Genomic DNA, 18950 nt, shown 5'->3' with positions numbered 1-18950 from the left:
TTGCATCGTAAATTTTAAAAAGCAAAGGTAATTAAGAACATTATTGTTGCACATAAAATATCTTAGAGAAAACATTTCATCTGCCTTGTAGTACGAGTTTATAGAAAGAATGTATGAAATAACTATTCCAGAGGTTTGTGTAGGATCCAAACCACATCTTTTAAGATATATAAAAAACATAGCCGGGCTGTTTTGCTTGCCCCTTTTCTATCTTTCGTGCATCTCCACCTCTCTTATCTTCCGCTGGAAACATACCATTGCAGTTCTGGCAAGGAGAGGGGGCTGTCATGACTGCACCGCTCTGATTTTGGAGGAAGATTCAGGCAGTTTTTAAATGTAGGTCTTTCCCTCTAGAGTTTACCTTGGCCTTGAAGCATGTTGTGTATAGTGATGACAGGGTATTTACATTGACCATCCCTGGTACCTGTGAGGCGTGTGTGTGGGGTGTAGTTTGTGAGTGCTTAAATAAAAGCCCCTTGTAATAAGATACTTGAAAGACACGTGCCTGGGTTTATGCCACTTCGTGTGAAAGCCTTGGTTATAAAACTTGGTGAGTTGGGTCAACTGAGAACTTTGTTTAAAGGTGGTCGGTGGGATGAGCTGCGCTAGACGGAAGATGAGAGTATTTTCTGCCTCTAGAGGAAGCAGAATAAGTGCCTTGTTGGGTACGTGGTTTCGTAATCTGAATAGCTGTAGAAGATTGAACTAGCAAAGAAAAATTATTTGGGTCTATAGCAGCGTGCTACAAGCTCCTTTTGGTCCAGTTGCCAAGTGTTCAGCTGAGGACATGACATGACCCATAGCTGTAACTGCTGCTAAAGAGGCTGGAGAGTGCTCAGGCCAGCTCCTCTCCCCAGTCCACAGCAAGATCCCCCCCTGCAAAGTAACCTTGCTCCTTCCCAGGGGAGAAAGGACAGGCTATGGCCCCTTTCCGTTGAGGCTCTTTCCACAGAGGGCCAGAGCGGTGGTACTGAAGGATGGAGAAGTGATGCTGCATTGTTGTAGAGCCCACCCAGGCTTTGCCACCCTTGCAAAAGTGCTGCTGTTTTCCGTGAACAGGGGGGAAAGTCAGGGATCTGCAGACTTGCAGGTAAATTCACAGATGTTTTCTACACAACAGCCTTTGAGCAGAATCAGAGAGGAGGTTGCAGTTGAAATCCCTTGCTCTAGGTTTTTAAGAAATTACTTACTGAGATTAATACAGTTTTACTAAAATAAATCTCTCCAGCAATACACGGCAAGATTAAAGTATTTCTCTGCTGTCAGGAGTTTGCATGTACAGTCGCCATTTTAAAGGAATTATTCCTGGAATATTTTCAAGAACTTTTTTTGGAAAAAAAGTTGGGAGGTTTGTGGTTTCTGCACGAACAATGGTAGTTGTGGGGACCTGGGGTTTTCATACAGTGAGTGGAAGATCTCTGCTTTCCAAAACAAAACAAAAACATTCTGACCTCTGGAAGAAGAAGGTTAAAAAGTCTCAATTATCACTGAACTGAACTTCCTCTGCTGAGAAAAACAGCCAGTTAAATTTGGAAGGCTACCACAACTACCAAGATGTCTCTTTCTTGTCTTGCTCGGTAAAATCTTTATATGATAAACAGTTCTGAGCTCGTGATGTGATGGGGGAGGGGAGGGGGGTGGGGTGGGTGGGTGGAACAAACACTGAGCTTTTCTGCTCTGTTTTTAGCATGGAATTAATATAGATCAATGGTCTATGAATGCTCTGTTCTGATACATGCTTTTTCTTCTTGTCTTGAAAAAGGATTGTGTGCCCTGAGTCAATAACACACACACGTGCCTATAAGTCCTTCTGCCCATTCCTTTATTTTTGTTCGTTAGGGTACCAGTCATTCCAGAACTGTGAAGGTCTTTTGATAAACAAAAAAGTTAAAAGTCTGTCAGCGTGCTCCCTGATCACTGCAGAGTACTGTAAGGGTTACTGACTTGCCTGCCTGGTTTGTTCTGCAAGCAGCTGTTAGCTCACAAAGCTGCTTGCAGCACTTACTTTCTTTTCCCAGAGAAGAATCTTCTATCCACAGGAAGAAAAAAAAAAATATGCTCAGCTCATCAGTCATTAATACTGAATTGAAAATAGTTCCTATAATCCTAAAGGAAGTATCTGCTGCCTAAGTGAATGCTTTGTTAGACGAGTCAGTCGCCAGTAAAGCGAGTTTTTCTAAAATGGCAGTTTTGTTGGAGTCTACTTCTGTGTCCAGTAACCAGCCGTTTCATTTTATTGCAGGAGAGCGCATGTGCAAAGTGCCTGCTCAAGTGCTGTTTCTGCTGGTTTTGGTGCCAGGAAAGTTGCTTAAGATACTTTAACCAGGTACACTCTGTCATCTCTCTCTCACTCAACCATCTGCATCCCTAGTCTAGGCACGGGGTGTGCATGCTACCTCCGTTTAGCACGACGAAAGCACCGTCCGGTGCGTGCAGGCCAAAGTTTCCCGCTGGCCACCTAAACTGAACGCGCAGGAAAGTCTTCAAGTGTAGGTGGAACTTGTTGCAAAGAAGCAGGGGACTGACAAACACGCAAGGTGCAAGATTTTAGAAAACTCGTTAGTGCAGCTTGAGACAGCCCTTTCAGAGGGCACTTGCCATTTCTGCGGGTGAGAAGACGTAACATTTTGTTGAGTTGTGCCAGACAAACTACTGAAATACAGAGGGTCCAGGTGGAAGGAAGCAATGAAGAAGTAAGGAACCCACCTGGAGATGTGTCATTAAACTAGGTTAATTTTAATTTAATTTAGTTTTTAATTTAATTTTTAGATTATTTAATAAACTAGATTAAGGTAGATTAAATACTGTAGTATTTTCCACCTGAAAGTCCTGAGTAAAGAAACTTGAACTCCTGGCAGATTTCCATTATCAATATATCTGGGAATATGATCCATGATGAAAAAGCCAGATGATATAATACTCTCTTTCTTTGAAAGACATCTTTGTTTTGTTAACAGTTTTGTTTCAAAAGTGTTTTTATTGGAAATGGATTATTTCTGACATGCAGCAGTTTTTCAGGTACTTGGCTCCTACTTTTTGCTTCCTGATCTTTTTCTCCAAATGTTTCCCAGCTCCGTATACATCATTGTAAATAGTTAATTTTTCTCTTTGTCAGTCCCCTTTTGTTGTCTCTGGTGACTGTGATATTCTTAATGTGAAAGGGAATCAGATGTTCACGCTGATTCCTAACTCTCTGCCTGTTGTGTTCTTTGTTCTCGTTGCTGAGGGTAGTAGTGAAGTAAACAAGACAATTCTGATAAAGGAGCTGACTTCTGCTCTAAAGTAGGTCCATAAATTAAGCTTAATCTTGGATAACTACAAAGAGAAAGTTTTTCACTTAGTTCAGCCTAGATCAAATACTTGTGCAGTGAAATCTCTGGTTCTAGACAATGGATTTTCCAGACTTACTTTTTTTTAGGTGAATCTTATGGTCGCTGACTTGGTGAGGAATCTCAGAGTTCGTTTTGACTCCAGGCTTTCCGTTTGTAGTCACCCTTGTCCCTTGGCTTCCTGCCTTTCAAAGAGATCTCCAGCATCCTAGTGTTTACTTTCTCCAGCTGTTGTATGCTATGTGTTTGTTAAAAGAAGAATTAATTACTGTATTGTTCTTCCTTTTGTTTCAGAGGGCTGTATTGTAGCTCTTATTTCCTGTTTCCTAATCTATTGTAGGCAAATTTCTGGTCTTATACAAGTTGTGGTTTTTAACCTAATGATCATAATACCGGTTTGCTGTTAGATAATTGTTTGTTTGAACATATTTTTGGCAAAGATGATGGTGTTCCACGTGCTCCAAATCCAGGGCTCTTTGGGCAAGGGTTAGAGGAGAAGAAAAGTTAGAAGACATTGTAAGATTTTAGTAGAAATTTTATCTGCGTGGAAGGGTAACATTTGTCTCAGATTATTGCATTTCATGGAGTAATTAATGTATCTAATTCTTTCTTTCTTTCCTTCTTTCTTATAAAGAATGTATTCAAGCCTATTTCTAAAAAAAATATGTTTTGACTAAGATTGAAAACCTTCATCTTCAATTTTGTAAAATCTGCAGCCAGATGTAAAAAAAGAAGAAAAAAAGGAAAAAAAAAAAAAAAAGACAGGTCTGCAGTTTTAAGCAGCTTAACATACGGCTTGATTAACAAAAGCACTGAACTCTTAAAAGCTCTTACTGAGAGCAGTGAAACTTGGGTACAGCCTTGAAATTTCACGTAGGTGTGGAACGTGGACTTGAGACTGCGACTTGGGAGGGGTTAAAAAATTGCTTGTACCTATGTTTCTAACGTTTTGAAAGTATTTTTTAGTTCAGATTTTGATATTTGTGTGAGTTGAAATTACTGAAATGTGGAACAGCTGTTACAAAAGTTGGTCCAAAGCTCATTGTGTGCGTTAACATTCCCTACTATAGTTTTGCCTTTTATTCTAGTATTACTTTCGCTGTAGTAATAAGCATATAAGTACATGAAACTCTAAAAAAAAAAAAAAAAGAAAAGCCTTCCTCATCCCTTCTGCACTATTTTCTTCAACCTGATATTATATTGCTTAGCTGGTTTAAATTCTTTCTGCTCCTTCATTCACCAGTTTAATCAGGACTAAACAGAGCCCCTTGTTTTCCCTCTGGGAAACTTGCAGATGAGAAACAGGTGCTGGAGGAAGTGACACTGGTGACAGAGCGTGAGCTTCTCTCTTCCCGTGCAGTATCAACCAAGCGCTCTCTTACGTTATCAGAGTCCTTTTTGGGCTGAGGTGCTGACTTTGATAGCTGCCTGCATCCCTGAAGCGACTCGTTCTCTGCAGGCTCCGCTAAGTTTTGTTCAGCTCTCCCGAAACTTAACCAAAATGGGGCCAAAAAGGTGCCCTGTCCTCTTCCCGTGGTGACAGAGCGCTGTGCTGGACGCTGACAGTTGCCGTATTTCCAGTGGTGGTTGTTGGAGGAGGGGTAATGTAAACCCAGCACCCTGCGCACATTGCAGTGTGGATAATTACCTTCTGCCTTCCTAAATTTCTTTTGGATTTGCAACTGGATCCTGTGCTAAACTGTGGTGTAGTGTTGCTATGTGCTGTTAAACAGTTCACCCCTTAAGCTGTTCCATTTCAGTCATGGGCAAAGTGATTCATGTGTGTGTATAATCCATTAGTAACAATTGTAAAGCACTCTGGGTTCTATCTGGATGAAAAGTGCTTTGTGAATATAAAGTCATTATCCTTACTTGACAGTTCTGTTTGCCAACACTTGTCAGAATTACCACAGATTTTTCATCTGCTGGCTCCGATGGTTTCAGTATGTTCCAGATAAACATAGCCAATCATCTCAAGTAAAATCTGGGAGACTGAAATTTCTCTTCCGTAAAAAAGCACATACTGGGTTTTTAATGTGGTTTGGGAGCTACAAGGTCTGTCTGTCTCCTCCTTTCTTAAATTGTAGTGGCAGTCTTAACTTTCGATGCATCAAAGCACTCGCTTTTTTCCCTTTACAGCCTTATTGCAGTGACTTTTTTTTTTTTTAAAACAGTGTATCTATTTCAGGATAGTTTTATTTTCTGTGTCTGCTTTGGGGTCATCTGCAGCCAGTTGGCAAGCAACCGCTCCGAAGCACAGCACATGGATTTCTGAAGGAGTGGCTGAGCGGGACGTGGTTTCTCTGTTTTCATCAGCGCGGTTCCTTGCAGCGTAGCCTTCCGGGCCCTGTGGTAGCCATTGCTGAAGTCGGCGCTGTGGTAGCCTGCATTTACTGGTGCTGAGACCCTTCGCTGATACTGAAAGCCAGCAACTGCCTAGTGTAAAAAAAAAAACCCAGAAGCAAGTCTGTCTGGTGGTATATCCATGGCAGTTGGTTGTCTCTTAAACTTTGGATGGAAGCCTATCAGAAGGTTGTGGCTAAATGCCTTGTGAAGTGACCTAGATAAACCCAAAACTCATGCATGCTGATGTAAGTACAGTTCTCCTCTGCGCTGTCAAACACATCGTGCCTCACCCCATCAAGTGCTGCTTTTTCCTCCCAAAACCAATACTGCATTTTAATGGTACTGGCAAAATTGCTTCTAGATGTTAAGCTAAATTTTCAATCACCTTGAAAACGTGGTTGACTAAACTGTTCATCTTCAGTGAAATCATATTTTAAATGTGTTTGTTTTCCCTCTAGAGGTTTTATGGGTGCGATAACAGGAAACAAAATTCTGTAGTCTTGACTTGCTCTGTAGGGTGAACCATGTAGAGGATAGAGATGAACAAGGCTGACTGATTCTTGCTTTAATACCTTTCTCCTCTCCCCTATCCCCTTAAAAACAAAAAAAAAAAAAGGAAAGAAAATAGAAGGCAATGAAGCAAGTGACCAATAATTCTGTGTTTTTAAGCACAGCAATTTATGAACAACTCTCTGGAAATGTTCAGCTTGATTTTATTTCAGAAATCCCAGATGAGAACATTGTCACACTAACTGCAGAAGCCACTGTAGGCAACTCCAGTAATGATGTAATCATGACGCAACGGGCACCGAAAGCAGGATCCTTGTGGCCCAGCCCCTGTGGTTGAAATGGAGCCCAGGTGTAGCGGTGGGATGCTGCTGGAAAGGGCACCCAAGCACCCTCCGGGGAGAAAGTTGTGTTGGTCTTGCCCACTGGATGACAGCCATGGAAGGAGTAGATGGCATGCGGAGTAGGAAGCAAGGAAAGCTGAAGGACAAGATTTTTCTCCAGTAAGTCCAGACTGCAGATATAAGGAGAATATTCTCCGTGTGTTTGTCATCCACAGGACAACAGCCTTTAGTTAACAAGGCTGCAGAAAGGGCAGATTCAGTCCTGGGAGGTATGAGATGAAATACTTGCACCAGAAAGAGGGGGATAAATGCCATTGTGCAAGTTGCTGGCTAGGTGATCAGGCTTATGTCACGGGGCGGGGGGACTAGAATGTGCTGGTGTGTCTGCTTTGACAAATGGAGGGTAAGAGCAAGCCCGTTAGCCGTCTGCGAGTATATCAATAAGAGAAACGGCAGGGAGGGATAAGAGCCAAGACAAGATCAGCAGAAGAATGAGTAGATGTAAACTGTTCATGAGTAAGTACTGTCTGGAAGTTGGAAGAAGGTTCCTAAGAACCGGAGGGACAGCAGTCTGGAACAGCTCCAAAGGTGAGGGCTGGGAGAGGGGGAAGCCCTAAGTAGTTTAAAGAGGGAACTTTCCACTTAAAGAGACGAAATGGTATAATGTGCTAATCTGAAATAGCCAGGGACTAGAGTGGCTGAAAGTCCCTTCCAGTCTTACATGTCCTCATCTCTTCAGTGGGGCCTGACAGCCCCACGTCGCTCGGATTCCTCACCGCTGTCTGAGAGACACGATACAGCTTTCTCCCCGGGTCACTCGCTGCTGTACGGCAGCCACAGAAACGCCATAGCCTCTCGCTACTGCTGCGGTTTGTTTTCTGAGGGGATCCCGCTGGCGGCTGTGACGCCTGCGAGCTGAGACACTGAAACTCCCAGCCTGAGCGGCACAGCCTTGCGGTGGGTGTAGCTAACCAGGGCAGCCCCCGAGAGAGCCGCCAGCAACGAGATCAGATCAGGCTGGAAATACCAGCGGAGGAGAAAAAGCTGCGGTGGGATGCGAGACCAGCATGTCTCCTGCTTCTTTTTTAAGAAGATTCTGTCGCTATGGCAATCCTGTCTTCCCCAAGCTCGTTTTATTAAAGCAAGTCCTAGAACGGAGGACTGAATTCATCTGTTACACAAAGTAGCAATTATTCCCAACAATTGGGGAACTTAGGGCCTGGATCAGAGCCACGGCGCCTTTCTCATGAAACTAGCAGGTCAGTTTTTCCAAGACCCTTGACATTCTGTGTTGTGAGGCACAGAAGGATGTATTCTTTAAATAGTTTTTTTTTGCATACTGTGGTATTTGGAAATATGTAAACATTCGCATTCCTTATTTATTCATCCTGAGGCTGAGAAACTAGTGTCTAGTTCCCAGGCTCCCAGCCAGAGGAGGCTTGTGTTCCCCACAAAGGTGGTGATCCCATACCAACCTGCTGGTGCCGGGATAAAGGCTGTTCCTGACTCGCTATCTCCCACACTTTCTGATCAGTGGTCTGCTGTCGATGCCATTGTCACCATAGCTGACTAGCGTTGTAAAACATTGATTCGTTAAAAAAATCCATAGCAGCCATATTGGGCCAGACCTGAGTCTCCACCTAGCTCAGTCTCCCATCTCCAACCGTGGCTGTGAGTGAACGCGAAGGTAGAACGAGCGCGTATTGCCCTGGTCCCCGTGCTGTTTCTGAAGAAGCTATTTTCAGCCTCGGGACTTCTCGAGCTGAGTGTGCTTTCTGTGTGTTTATTAACTCCCAGTGGATTCCTTTTCCCTGGACTTTTCCCAGTCTCCCTTGGGCTCATGCGAACTTTTAGCAGCTAAAGGATCTTTTGTCCAGCAGTTCACAGCTTACGGATTTACGGTGAGAAGAAACACCATCTGTTTTCAAATTGGGCTCCTACTGCTTCGTATGGTCTTCCCCCCCTGCCTAGTCTTTGTTCTGGAAGAAACAGTGAGCCACCTCACCCTACCTACCCTCTCTGCATTTCTCATGGTTTTGTAGCCCTTTTACCACGTCCTCCCTCAGTCATCTCTTTTCCAGACAGAAGAGCCTGGTGTACTCAGCCATTCCCCAGACAGAAGACATTCCATACCTTTTGGATCATTCCTGCTGCCCTTCTCTCGAACATTTTCAAGTCCACTAAAGCTTTTGTGCACGGGAAAAGAAAAACACATTTAAATAACCTGTTTCTCCATGACAGCAGGTTCTTAACTGACCGTGGTCCACCACCTTACCCTCCGCAACGATCTTTTCTTTGGAAGGGGTTGGGTTGTTGCACATACCCTGCAACTGGAAGATTAATGGGATATCTAAGCTTCTGAGTCCAAAGTCCAAAATGATTTGCAAATGTTGGTAAAGGCTGGCACGTGTTAAGTGTCCTCTGGTGGGTGAGGATGAGAAATCACTTGAGCTCATTTCTGTGCAACTCTGAGTTTCGTGGAAACGTACATTTGCTAAAACGTCAGACATGTATTTTGTTAGTGAGAACGTGTAGATTTCTGTGCGGCTGGATGGGAAACTTGAGAATTGTGAGGAAAGTGTATGGAGCCACGGTCTGGGCTGAACAAGAAACCCTCCAAATACATCATTTTTTTTTCCTCAGAAATCTATTTTTTGCCCAAAGATAAAAATCACTTGGCTAAGCCTCCAGGCTGTACTAGTAACATTCCTGCTTCACCTGTGTCAATGACTAGTTTTGTAGCTTTCAGCAGTTTGTTCGTGTCTGTGTCTCTCTTACTCCTGGATCTTACTGTTGGATTGTTACCTGGCTGCCTTTCTTGCTTGGATGGTCATACTTACATGAGTTGTTGAAGTTGTAATTGTTATAAATGCCGGGTTTTATCAACTGGTTTGTAACGTGACAAATCCCTGTGCAGGTAGCATTCAGTCTCCCGCATTAGTTTCAGTCTTTCCAAGATAACTGTTCCTAGTTAATAAATATCACACGTTCTTTTCGTTGCACATTCCTTGGATACCGAAGTGGCTAATTCAAGAGTGGAAACAAATGGTTATTTATTTTAAGTATGGAAACAATGTTTGTACAAGTGCACGGGCATTTTCAACATTGTTTTTAATTTTTAACACAGGACGTTTTTTGCTATTTATAATGAATACAGAATCTCTGTTTAATTTATTGGCAAAATTTATACTGACCTCACCAGATCGGGATCTGCTTTGTGAATTTAGTCCTTACGGGACAGAAACAAACTTAGAAAAACCCTTTTCCACTTTGTGTCTCAGCCTCCTGCCTGTTAATGGGAACGACGGCAGAGGCTTAACTCACGGCGTGCGAGGCCTGTCCGTGCTTGAAGGACGCAGCGGCGCCCGGGACGCCACACGGAGAAGGGGCCTGACGTGAGGCCACCTGCCCTCCGCCGGCGTCCTGGGCAGTCGGTCGCCCAGCGAGGCTGGCGCTGGCCTTGCCGAGCGGCCGGCGCGGCCGTGGGCCAGCTTGCCGGGATGGCCGCGGGCTGGGTGAGGCGGGTGGGACGAGGGTGCTTCTCCTCTGGAGGTGCAGGCAGCCGAGAGGGCAGAGGTGTGGTGGGCAGCGCCTGGCCGAGCTGGAGGGTGCAGCACTCCCAGGGGAAAGGAGCAGCGTCAGGATAAATGAACGTTAGCCCAGAAAGTGGTTTTTTCCTATTTAGGAATGAAGCGAACTCGCTTGTTTAAACAGATTTGTATGCAGATACTCCTCGTAGAGTTCAGTGGAGTCCTTGATTTTTCTTAGAGTAGGCAATAAATCCATGGTCTTTATTTAATGTCTACTTTTTCCATCTATGGATGTATTTGCTGCTATAGATATACAATATTTACAGGATGTTTACTTCAAGCCTTTTTTTGCTTACTATCAGAGACAAAAAATACCTTTGTCATACATAAAATAAATAATATCCACAATAAAGAGACAAAGGATCTTTGACTGCATTTAATTTCTTTCTCTGTCTGTACTATTTTACGATAATGTCAGTAGAGCTTTGCTACACTACAGTATGTTGGAGAAATTGCTATGGGGTGAAACTGGACTCTGCGGAAATAAATTTTCTCTCCCTTCAGATATCTGAAGCTATTTTACATTTTGATTTGTAAGTAAGAAAAACCAGATTTTTGAACAGGAAGTGTTTTGCAGTAGGTCTGTATAATTCACTTTCAGCAAACCAGTTACAGCTTATGTTCCACTTCCAGGTGAAGCAGAAAGTAATCTGAGCGCCAAGTACATGTTGGGGTGTATAAATCCCTTCAGGACAGTAATCCCTTGCCCACTGTGGTTCTTACTGACCAGTACCAGATGTGACTAATGTTTTGTGGCATAATCCACCTTCTGGTATTTTCAGTAAAGGGAAACTACTCGTGAGCCTTGCTGGTAAAGTTCCGCAGACGTTTCAGGTATCGAGTGCTGTTTTTCTTAGCTGGCATTTTGGACAGAGTTTCAAACCTTGTTGAGGAGCTCCATAAATGGGACACCTATGTCAAGCCATGCACAACAAGCGCTAAAATAATCCGATCCGTGAAGGTAAACATTCCGTCCTCCCCACCTGTCTTGGCAAGGTTCCACAAAGAGAAATCTTGTGAACTTCTCAATGCATGGAAAAACTGGGAGTGCCCCTACTGTCTGTTGAAATTCTGGGGGTCTTTGTGACGTAACCCTCACTGGTCTAGTCCGGGATCCTTTAGCTGTTCTTTTCCAGCCATTTTCACAGTTGGGTTCATCTGTCCTGAAAAGGTTTTTTTTTTAACAGCTGTAGCCATTGGCTTGAATTTCAGTAGCATCTGAATAGTTTGAAAGGGCCACATATAAAAGCTTTTTAATCATCAACTTTTAAATGACTTGGCAACTGCATAACTTCATTGTTCCGCTTACGTAGTTTGCCAACAGCCTTGGAGACAGATTCGTAGAAAATAAGCAAGTGAGTTTGGATAGTGTGACACCAGGTAGGTAAGTGTTTTGTGGTAATTGCGTCATATTCATTATCAAAAATTAGGGTAGAGAACTTTGATGTTTTAAAGTAAAATGGATAAAGGTGGGTTCAGAAATTTTATTTAGTCTTCCAGCATTTGCTAATGGTGGAAATTACGTAGAAAAACTACTTGAAGTTAGAAGTATAGTTATTATAGTCACTTAAAATAAAATTGGTATATTATGCAAAATAACTCTTTATATTCATAAAGTCAGAATTTCCAAATAGAGTGTAAGGCTTTGCATTTTGCTGAAGTAAAATCTAGATTATGAGTCTTTCCCCTCTCACTGCATTATTGTCTTCTCTCATTTCAGCATGTGTACACAACTACAGCCATAAACGGGACAGATTTTTGTACATCAGCAAAGGATGCTGTCTTTATTTTGGCGAAGAATTCTGCTAAACTTGCATCCATTAGCTGTTTTGGAGATTTTATCCTATTTCTAGGAAAGGTGAGAGTGAGGAAAGTACGGTTCGGTGAGAATGAAGTGAAAAATCAGGGTTTGATTGTCTTTTCTTACACCTAAAGTGAATAAGGTTTATCTTTATTAAACTCAGTGTTGTTACTGCTGTAAAATGAGTTCGAGAGAGAAGATAATGTTTGAGGAATTTAATCCTGTTCATAGTCTTTACGGAGTTACTTAGGTGGATTACAGTAGTGTCCTTGGTGCCACTCTTGCAGTTGCCATTGCAGTCAGTCTTTGGTAAACACACGGTAGAAGATTGCCTCTGCCCTACAGAATTTACACCTTGAATGGGCCACAAAGGGGGGTGACAAGTACGTGATGCCAGAAACGGTGCAGCTCTGTCGCGGGAGAGATGTGCTGTTAAAGTATTGGCTGGGATGTGTTTGCCTTAGGGTTCGGGGGTTGGGGTGGTTTTGAGATACATTTCGACGTGATTGATGAGGCTGCATTTCTCTCTCGCCGCCCTTTACAGGTGTTTGTTGTATGTTTTACTGTTTTTGGAGGATTGATGGCCTTTAACTACCATCGGGAGTTGCAAGCTTGGGTAGTTCCCGTGTTGCTGGTTGGATTTTTCGCCTACGTGATGTCCCACAGCTTTCTGTCCGTGTTTGAAGTGACAGCAGATGCCGTGTTCCTTTGCTTTGCTATTGACATGGAAACAAATGATGGGTCTGCAGAGAAGCCATACTTCATGGATCAGGAACTGCTGGTAAACCCCAGGGATAGCAGCAAAGATATTTGAGCCTTCCTAAGCTAGCAGTGGTGGAGAGCTTTGCTTAATAGCTGTGTCTGAAGCACTTGAATGTATATATGCCACCCCGTTCATATTAAGAGAATCTCTGAAGATGCAGATGTTTTTTCCTTCCATGCTATTTTGGCCAGTTCTGTCTTTTTCTTCATAAACCATGCGACAAAGGAAATCTTAGTGATTCATGAAAAACAAACTCAGCAGCCAGAACAGCTCATATGATGCGAATGTTCTGGATGGATTTCTTCAGGACAGTGTCAGAAGAACTGGTTTTGGGTGTTTTTTTAATGCTGCTGTTAGATTCCCTGTAACGTTCATAGCATTTTGTTGAAAACAAAAAGGCAGCCTGAAGATAGGCTTAACCCTTTGCACAGAAGAAAGCAGATAGATATTCTTTGGCTTTGATTCAGAACAGTACTTAAGCGCACGTCCCGAATGGGAATAAGTTACTGAACGGAAAACTCTGAAGCCTTGACCTCTGTTCTTCTCCCTCCGTTTTGCCAAATGCTAAAATACTTCTTAAGCCAGTTCTCCTTCATGAAACAGACTGAGGCTTTCCTTTCTCCACTTCCAAACTTTGTGGTAGTTTCTCTTTAACTCTGGTCTTAATTCCTCGTCATTAGCTATGCCCTAGGGCCTTGGGTGAAGAGAGGATTTCCCCCAGGGGAAAGGCGCCTTCCAAGCAGGGCGGGCTGTGTAACCTCGTATGGAAAAACTGGGGGCAGCACAGCCAAACTCCTGCTCGTTGCATGAGCAAGAGTAAGTTTGCTCACGTAGCCAAGAACTTGGAGTTTCCCAACGCACGAAGGCATTTGACTTGGGACGTCTGTCTGTGTCACAGGCGGGTTGCAAACATCTGGGGGTGGAAGGGAGGCGCGGTGGCCCTCGGGACGATAGGCGGCAGCGGGCGGAGAGCTGGGTGAAGGATTCCAGACAGAGTCCTCCTTCCCGCAGGAGATGTAAGGGAGATTCTTGCTTCGTCCTGCTCAGTTGCGTTATCACCCTTGCTGCCTCTGCAGAGTCCCTCCCGGCGTCGCGCAGTGTCATCCAGCTCGGAACCAGCTACGGTTCCTTAGATTGACAGCACGGTTTGCATTCCCAAGTGATCTCACCCTGGTTTTTGCTTGTAGATTTTCGTGAGTCAGAGTAACAAGTTAACAGAAGGGCAGAGACACAGAAGCGTGAGACCTTTGCAGGACAATGAAGATGGGACAGAGCTCCAGCCCATGGTGAGACACGAGTGTGGGGTATGCATTTATCTGCCAGCTAATGTTTGCCTTTGTGTCCCGAGAAGAACGGGTGTAGGCTGGCATGTATCTCCTGATGTCTCACAGCTGTACCCCAGTTTTTCCTTCTGTTGCTTTCCCTCCTCAGGAACCCCTCTGCTGGTGCAAAATGGGTGGATCAAATGTTTGTCCTCCTCCTTCGTCCCATTCCCCAGTGTGCCCAGCAGAGGAGGAGAAAGATCCAACAATGGCGAGGGGGTGGGAGATAAATGCTGTTCAGATCCCCCTTCACACGTCTGCTGTAGGGAAGTGGGAAGAGCGGCAGGCTGCTTGATTTCATGCCCGAACTGCTGAAGTTCCAGAGCTGCACGATCAGAGCTTAGAGGCCTTCCCTCTCCATCCCCACCCTTTTTTCTTTCTTCTTTATTAGTGTCTATATTTATTTACTCTATTTTATGCTGGGGTAAAAAAGCTGAGGTGCCAGAAGGGGAACATTCCCCTCACACCCAGGCTTGGGGAAGTCCTGAGAGAAAGCGCTCACTCACTGACATCTGAAAAAATACTGCAAAGTGCCCGACCTGAGAAGCTGCCCCAGCACGTTCAGAGTCTGGGCTGGTTTTCCCCCAGCATCAGCTACGCTGGCACCTGGGCTTGCTGGCCACCGCTGCTGGTGTCGTGTGCTTCCCGCCAGCTGCTTCTTACAGGAGCGTAACAGACGTCGGTGGGTTTTCCTGATCTGCTTTCAAGAGGTAGCAGGCTCTAGCGAGCTCTCACGCAATCTCGTGGGCACTCTGCTGTAGGCAGAGCACTGCTGCAGTTCATTGTGCTTGGTTTTGTCATTGTTTGGGTCTGTTAATGCATTCTTCAGTCATTTTTTGCCAAGCACAGAAATTGTGTGTGTTTGTGTGTGTGTGTTACTCCCTGCGACAGGATTGTGGATTTGAGACACAAAAGGACACTTATTATTTCCCCAGTTTGCCCTAATGACATTTAAATGCAATAACAGGACTAGTGCTGCACGTTATTTGACTCCTTTCTTCTCTCTTTGTAGACTTGAACGTGAAGCGCACCAGGAAGTGTGAAGGCAGACCAGCAATAGCAAAAACAGTCAGAAAACCCAGTAAAGGTTACCAATACCCCAGGACAAGTATCAGTTCTTTAAATCTCTGTTGTACCTTCCCCACTGACAAAATGACACACAGTCTGTTTGTACAAATAAAGTATTTTGTGTGTCAGCACATCTGAGTTTTATCGAGATACTTGTTATGAAGGTCTGAAAGTTGTTAATAAACAAACTCCTTGTAAATGTCTGTGCTGTCAGACTACAAATCCTAAGTCCACAGGGCCGTTGTAGCTTTGTGGGGTGTCAGCTAACACACACATGGGGCTTTCCTGCTTCTCTGGGAACATGGGGCCGGTCATCCCTGGCTGAGTAAACGTACCAGCCTTTCTAGAGGCGGCACTCCGAGATGAATGCTGCCGCCTGATTTATTCTGTATATCCGAACAGCCGGTGCAACCAATGAGGGAACAGTACTGCGCTCGGTGGTGGGAATGACCATTGATAGAAATTCTCCGTAGTCAGGATAATGAATGGCTATGAGGAAGGTGTCTTTCTTTTAATTACACTCTTTTGGGAATGGTTTTACAAGTTGGTATCATAAACTAGCCACTGGCTCCTCTCCAAAGGGCAGATGAGGAATAGTCCTTTTTTTTTGGTAAGTGAAAATAAACAATTACCTTCCCTTTGCAATGGAAAAGACGAAGCAGAAAAATTTGTATCTGGATTTAAAGCTTGACAAAGAAGTAGCAGATGAGCAATGGCTGGCCAGAAATGAGATAAAAGGATGTTACCAATCATACTTTATAGACATGTTAGCTGTAACATGGATGTGAAATGTAAAATCTCATCGAGGAAGGGGGCGAAGAGACTGTCAGGGCTCTGGCCAGAAGAGGGACGTGGTAGCTGTAGACACTTCTAAAAAAAAAACCCAAACTTGGAAACAGCCTGTCAGCATTTTGTTGTGAGCAATTTTGAGGTTTGTTTAAACCCCGCGCCTGGCCCCTGGTTCTAACACACTCCATGGGCTCCACCTCATCCCGAGCAGGGGGTAGTTACAGATTTTACTCAGTGGCACATGATTTTATTCTCTTTGTTCAAAAGTTCCTTTAAGCTTTTGATTGAGGAGAGGTTCGAGGTGGGAGGATGACTCCAACGGGGGATTTTGGTCAAGTCCACATGAGTAGAGGAAGGGAGACATTGCTGCAGGTAAGTGACTCATAAGCTGCCGTAATGAATAGATTGATAAAGCTTTGATTAGGCACAGCTCAGAGTGACAGACAGGAAAGCTCCTTGGTGGCCTGAACGGCAAGTCTGTTCCAGCTAAATGCTGTATCTGATCTGCTGCTGCTGAAAGGAGACTGGTTATCTGCTAGGGAATGCTAAGAAACACCTGCTTTTTGTTGTTCGTTTAATTAGCTTTTGTCTGCTTTAATATGAGGCACTTCAAGAAGTTGAGGAATGTGGGACAGATGATGAAAAGGGGAATGAAAGGGGTTAATTACTCGCTGCCTGGCAGGTGAAGCTGACCTCCTACCGGCCCGTGACTCGTGACTCACTGCCTCCCATCATTTAAAACTGTACTTGGGTACTTCTGGGTGGTACTTACAGAGGGGCAAAACTTTTCCTCTGCCACAGGTCCCGGTGAGATTGCTTCCCAGTGGGAGCCTCTCCTCCATGTAAAAATGGCGTTTACCAATTTACAAGCATGGGAGGGTTTTGTCCTGTTTGCGTTTGATACTCACACGGCACGTTTTGGCCCTTGACTCAGGAACTCTCTGGTGGAAGAAAGGGAGGAAAATTTTTATATAGGTGTGTCCCCGTTCAGACAATCCCCAGACGACCTCCAGCGGTCCCTTCCAATCTCAGCGATGCTGTGATGCTGTTCATTGCAGTGGTGATGCAGCGTCATTGCCTTCACTGCAGTTCCTGGGTGGAGAAAGGACTTTTATACACTTAAGACCAAGCTTGGTTTGCTTTGTAAAGAAGGAAGGTACTGAAAAATCCTAATTAAGCTGTATTTGAGTGTGTTTCATTTAAGGAATGCTGTACTGCCCATAGTCCACACATTACACCCGTGACACTATGCTTTGAGTCACAGTGTATTTTTACAGAAGTCCTCAGTGTTTCAATGAGGTTTAATACTCCAAGCAGAGCTTTGTAGCTTCCAGGTGCAACCCAGGACCTCCCGATCCTACATACCTTCCACAACACAACCTCCAGCTGTAGCGTTCCTGCGTGGGGCTGTGAGCCCTCACCCGAGTTCGGGGGATAAAGCCCCGACAGAAGCTGAGGCCGTTTAGCGCCCGGTCCTCCTTGCCGCCTTCCCCCGCAGGGCTGTGCAGGCGGGCAGCTGTGAAGCGGGCGGGCAGGAGGCGCTGGGGCTGGGTGGAGGCGCAGCTCCCGCGAGGAGATCGTTAGCACTAGTTCAGGTACCGATGCTTGTCCGAGCCCCTTCTGGTAGTTCAACGTCGTCTGCCCTGCAAAGCAGCCCCGTACTGGGTGAACTCTTCTTTCCCGCAGCTACGGAGGATGGGGTTCGGAGGAACAAGCGGTACTTCTGTAACTACCGTCCTCAAAAACAGGCGATGGGGGGGTAACTCCTGGTGTCTGTACACCAGGAGATGGCGAAGCGTTACAGCTGCTTGCTCTGAGCGAGGCAGTTTGCAGTTGGTCTTGCTTGGTGTCTGCTTCAGACTCTGAGGTCAGTTGGGATTCCGGCGGGTACCTCTGCGGGTGGGAGACAACGGGCACGCGGAGCAGTTTGTGCGTGTGGTGTCCTCTGTTCCAGTACGTACAGACTGAACGCGTGCAAGCAGGTGAAAGCCCAAGTTCTGGATTCAGAAAGAGCAGGAGGGGACGGTTCAGGCTTTCAGAGAGAGGCCCTGCTCTCATGCAAACTATGAAGGCGACGAAGCTTTTGTTGTGGATCACAGCGCTGCTCTTCAGCACTCGATACCACAGCTCTAAAGAGTTAAATACTATTATTTTGAAGGGAGGAAATAGTATAGTTCAGGAAGAGCAGGTCTTGACGGACATCTTGGTACTAACTAACTCTCTTGCCTCAGATGCAGAGCTTGGACCAGTGACCTCCCGCTGTCCTTTCATATTTAAATTCTGTGAAACAAATAAGCTTAAGGCTTATGCAACAAATAGGCCAGTTGAAAGTCAGGTCACCACATCATACCCAAAGACAGGAGAAACTAGTGGAGCAAAGTACAAAAAATTCCTACTCTTGAGGGAAGACTCCTTTACAAGTCCAGAACTTGCAAGTACAAAACATTTCATGTTAGTGTAAATAAGTTTAATCTGCAGTAAATACTTTGAAAATAGCTTTATTTTTACAGACGTTAGGATCAGCAACAGCGGCCCCCATTGATAGCGGGCTGGTTTTCCCCCCGTTAAAAACAGCCCAGGTAAATCCGTGCAGACTGTTCGCGCTCCCTGGTGAGGCAGAAAGCGTTTTCTGTTTAGGCCCAGAGCTCTGCTGTCGGCAGCCAAGAACTGGGATCGCAGAGCAGCAGGCGCAGACGGGGCAGCTCTTTACGTGCTCTGGAGTCCTCAGCGGTGCCGGTACGAAGGCTGCGGGCTGACGCAGAGGCAGCATTAAAATAGGTGCAGCAGCTCCTCCTTTGCCTTGAGAAAAGGGCAGGGATTTAGTGCACAGCCAAGGATCTCTGGTCGTAACCTCACAGTGCAGTAGAGGGGAAGTGAACTCTGCTGTAAAGGAGCTGCATTCCTTTCCCGTTAAGTCACTGTCACTTGCTCCCAGGAGATTTTTTTCCATGGGATTTAGTCTAACAACCTTGTGAAGGAAAGAGCCCACACTGCAACGTTCTACAGCAGTTCTACGTTACCATTAACACAGGCAAGGGTGATGCTGATTAGGGAATAATTTTTGTGGCACCTAATCTTTAAGAATGGCAGC

The 18950-nt window shown here is 44.9% G+C and overlaps 1 protein-coding gene across 1 annotated transcript in view; it reads left to right on the top strand.

Moving 5' to 3' along the window:
* Window positions 1-14297, top strand: part of SLC44A3 (solute carrier family 44 member 3) — a 39954-nt gene extending 25657 nt beyond the window's left edge. Inside the window, exons 12-16 of the mRNA XM_086463056.1 lie at window positions 2243-2326; window positions 11837-11974; window positions 12462-12698; window positions 13868-13966; window positions 14112-14297. Coding sequence (XP_086319182.1) covers window positions 2243-2326; window positions 11837-11974; window positions 12462-12698; window positions 13868-13966; window positions 14112-14297 — 744 coding nt within the window. The remainder of the gene's footprint in view (window positions 1-2242; window positions 2327-11836; window positions 11975-12461; window positions 12699-13867; window positions 13967-14111) is intronic.
* Window positions 14298-18950: the final 4653 nt, after the last annotated feature.

Source organism: Leptosomus discolor, chromosome 3, assembly GCF_034619465.1.
Source record: "Leptosomus discolor isolate bLepDis1 chromosome 3, bLepDis1.hap2, whole genome shotgun sequence".
NCBI lineage: Eukaryota > Metazoa > Chordata > Aves > Leptosomiformes > Leptosomidae > Leptosomus > Leptosomus discolor.
The sequence above is the reverse complement of the archived record's forward strand: the minus strand, read 5'-3'. Positions and strand labels throughout refer to the sequence as shown.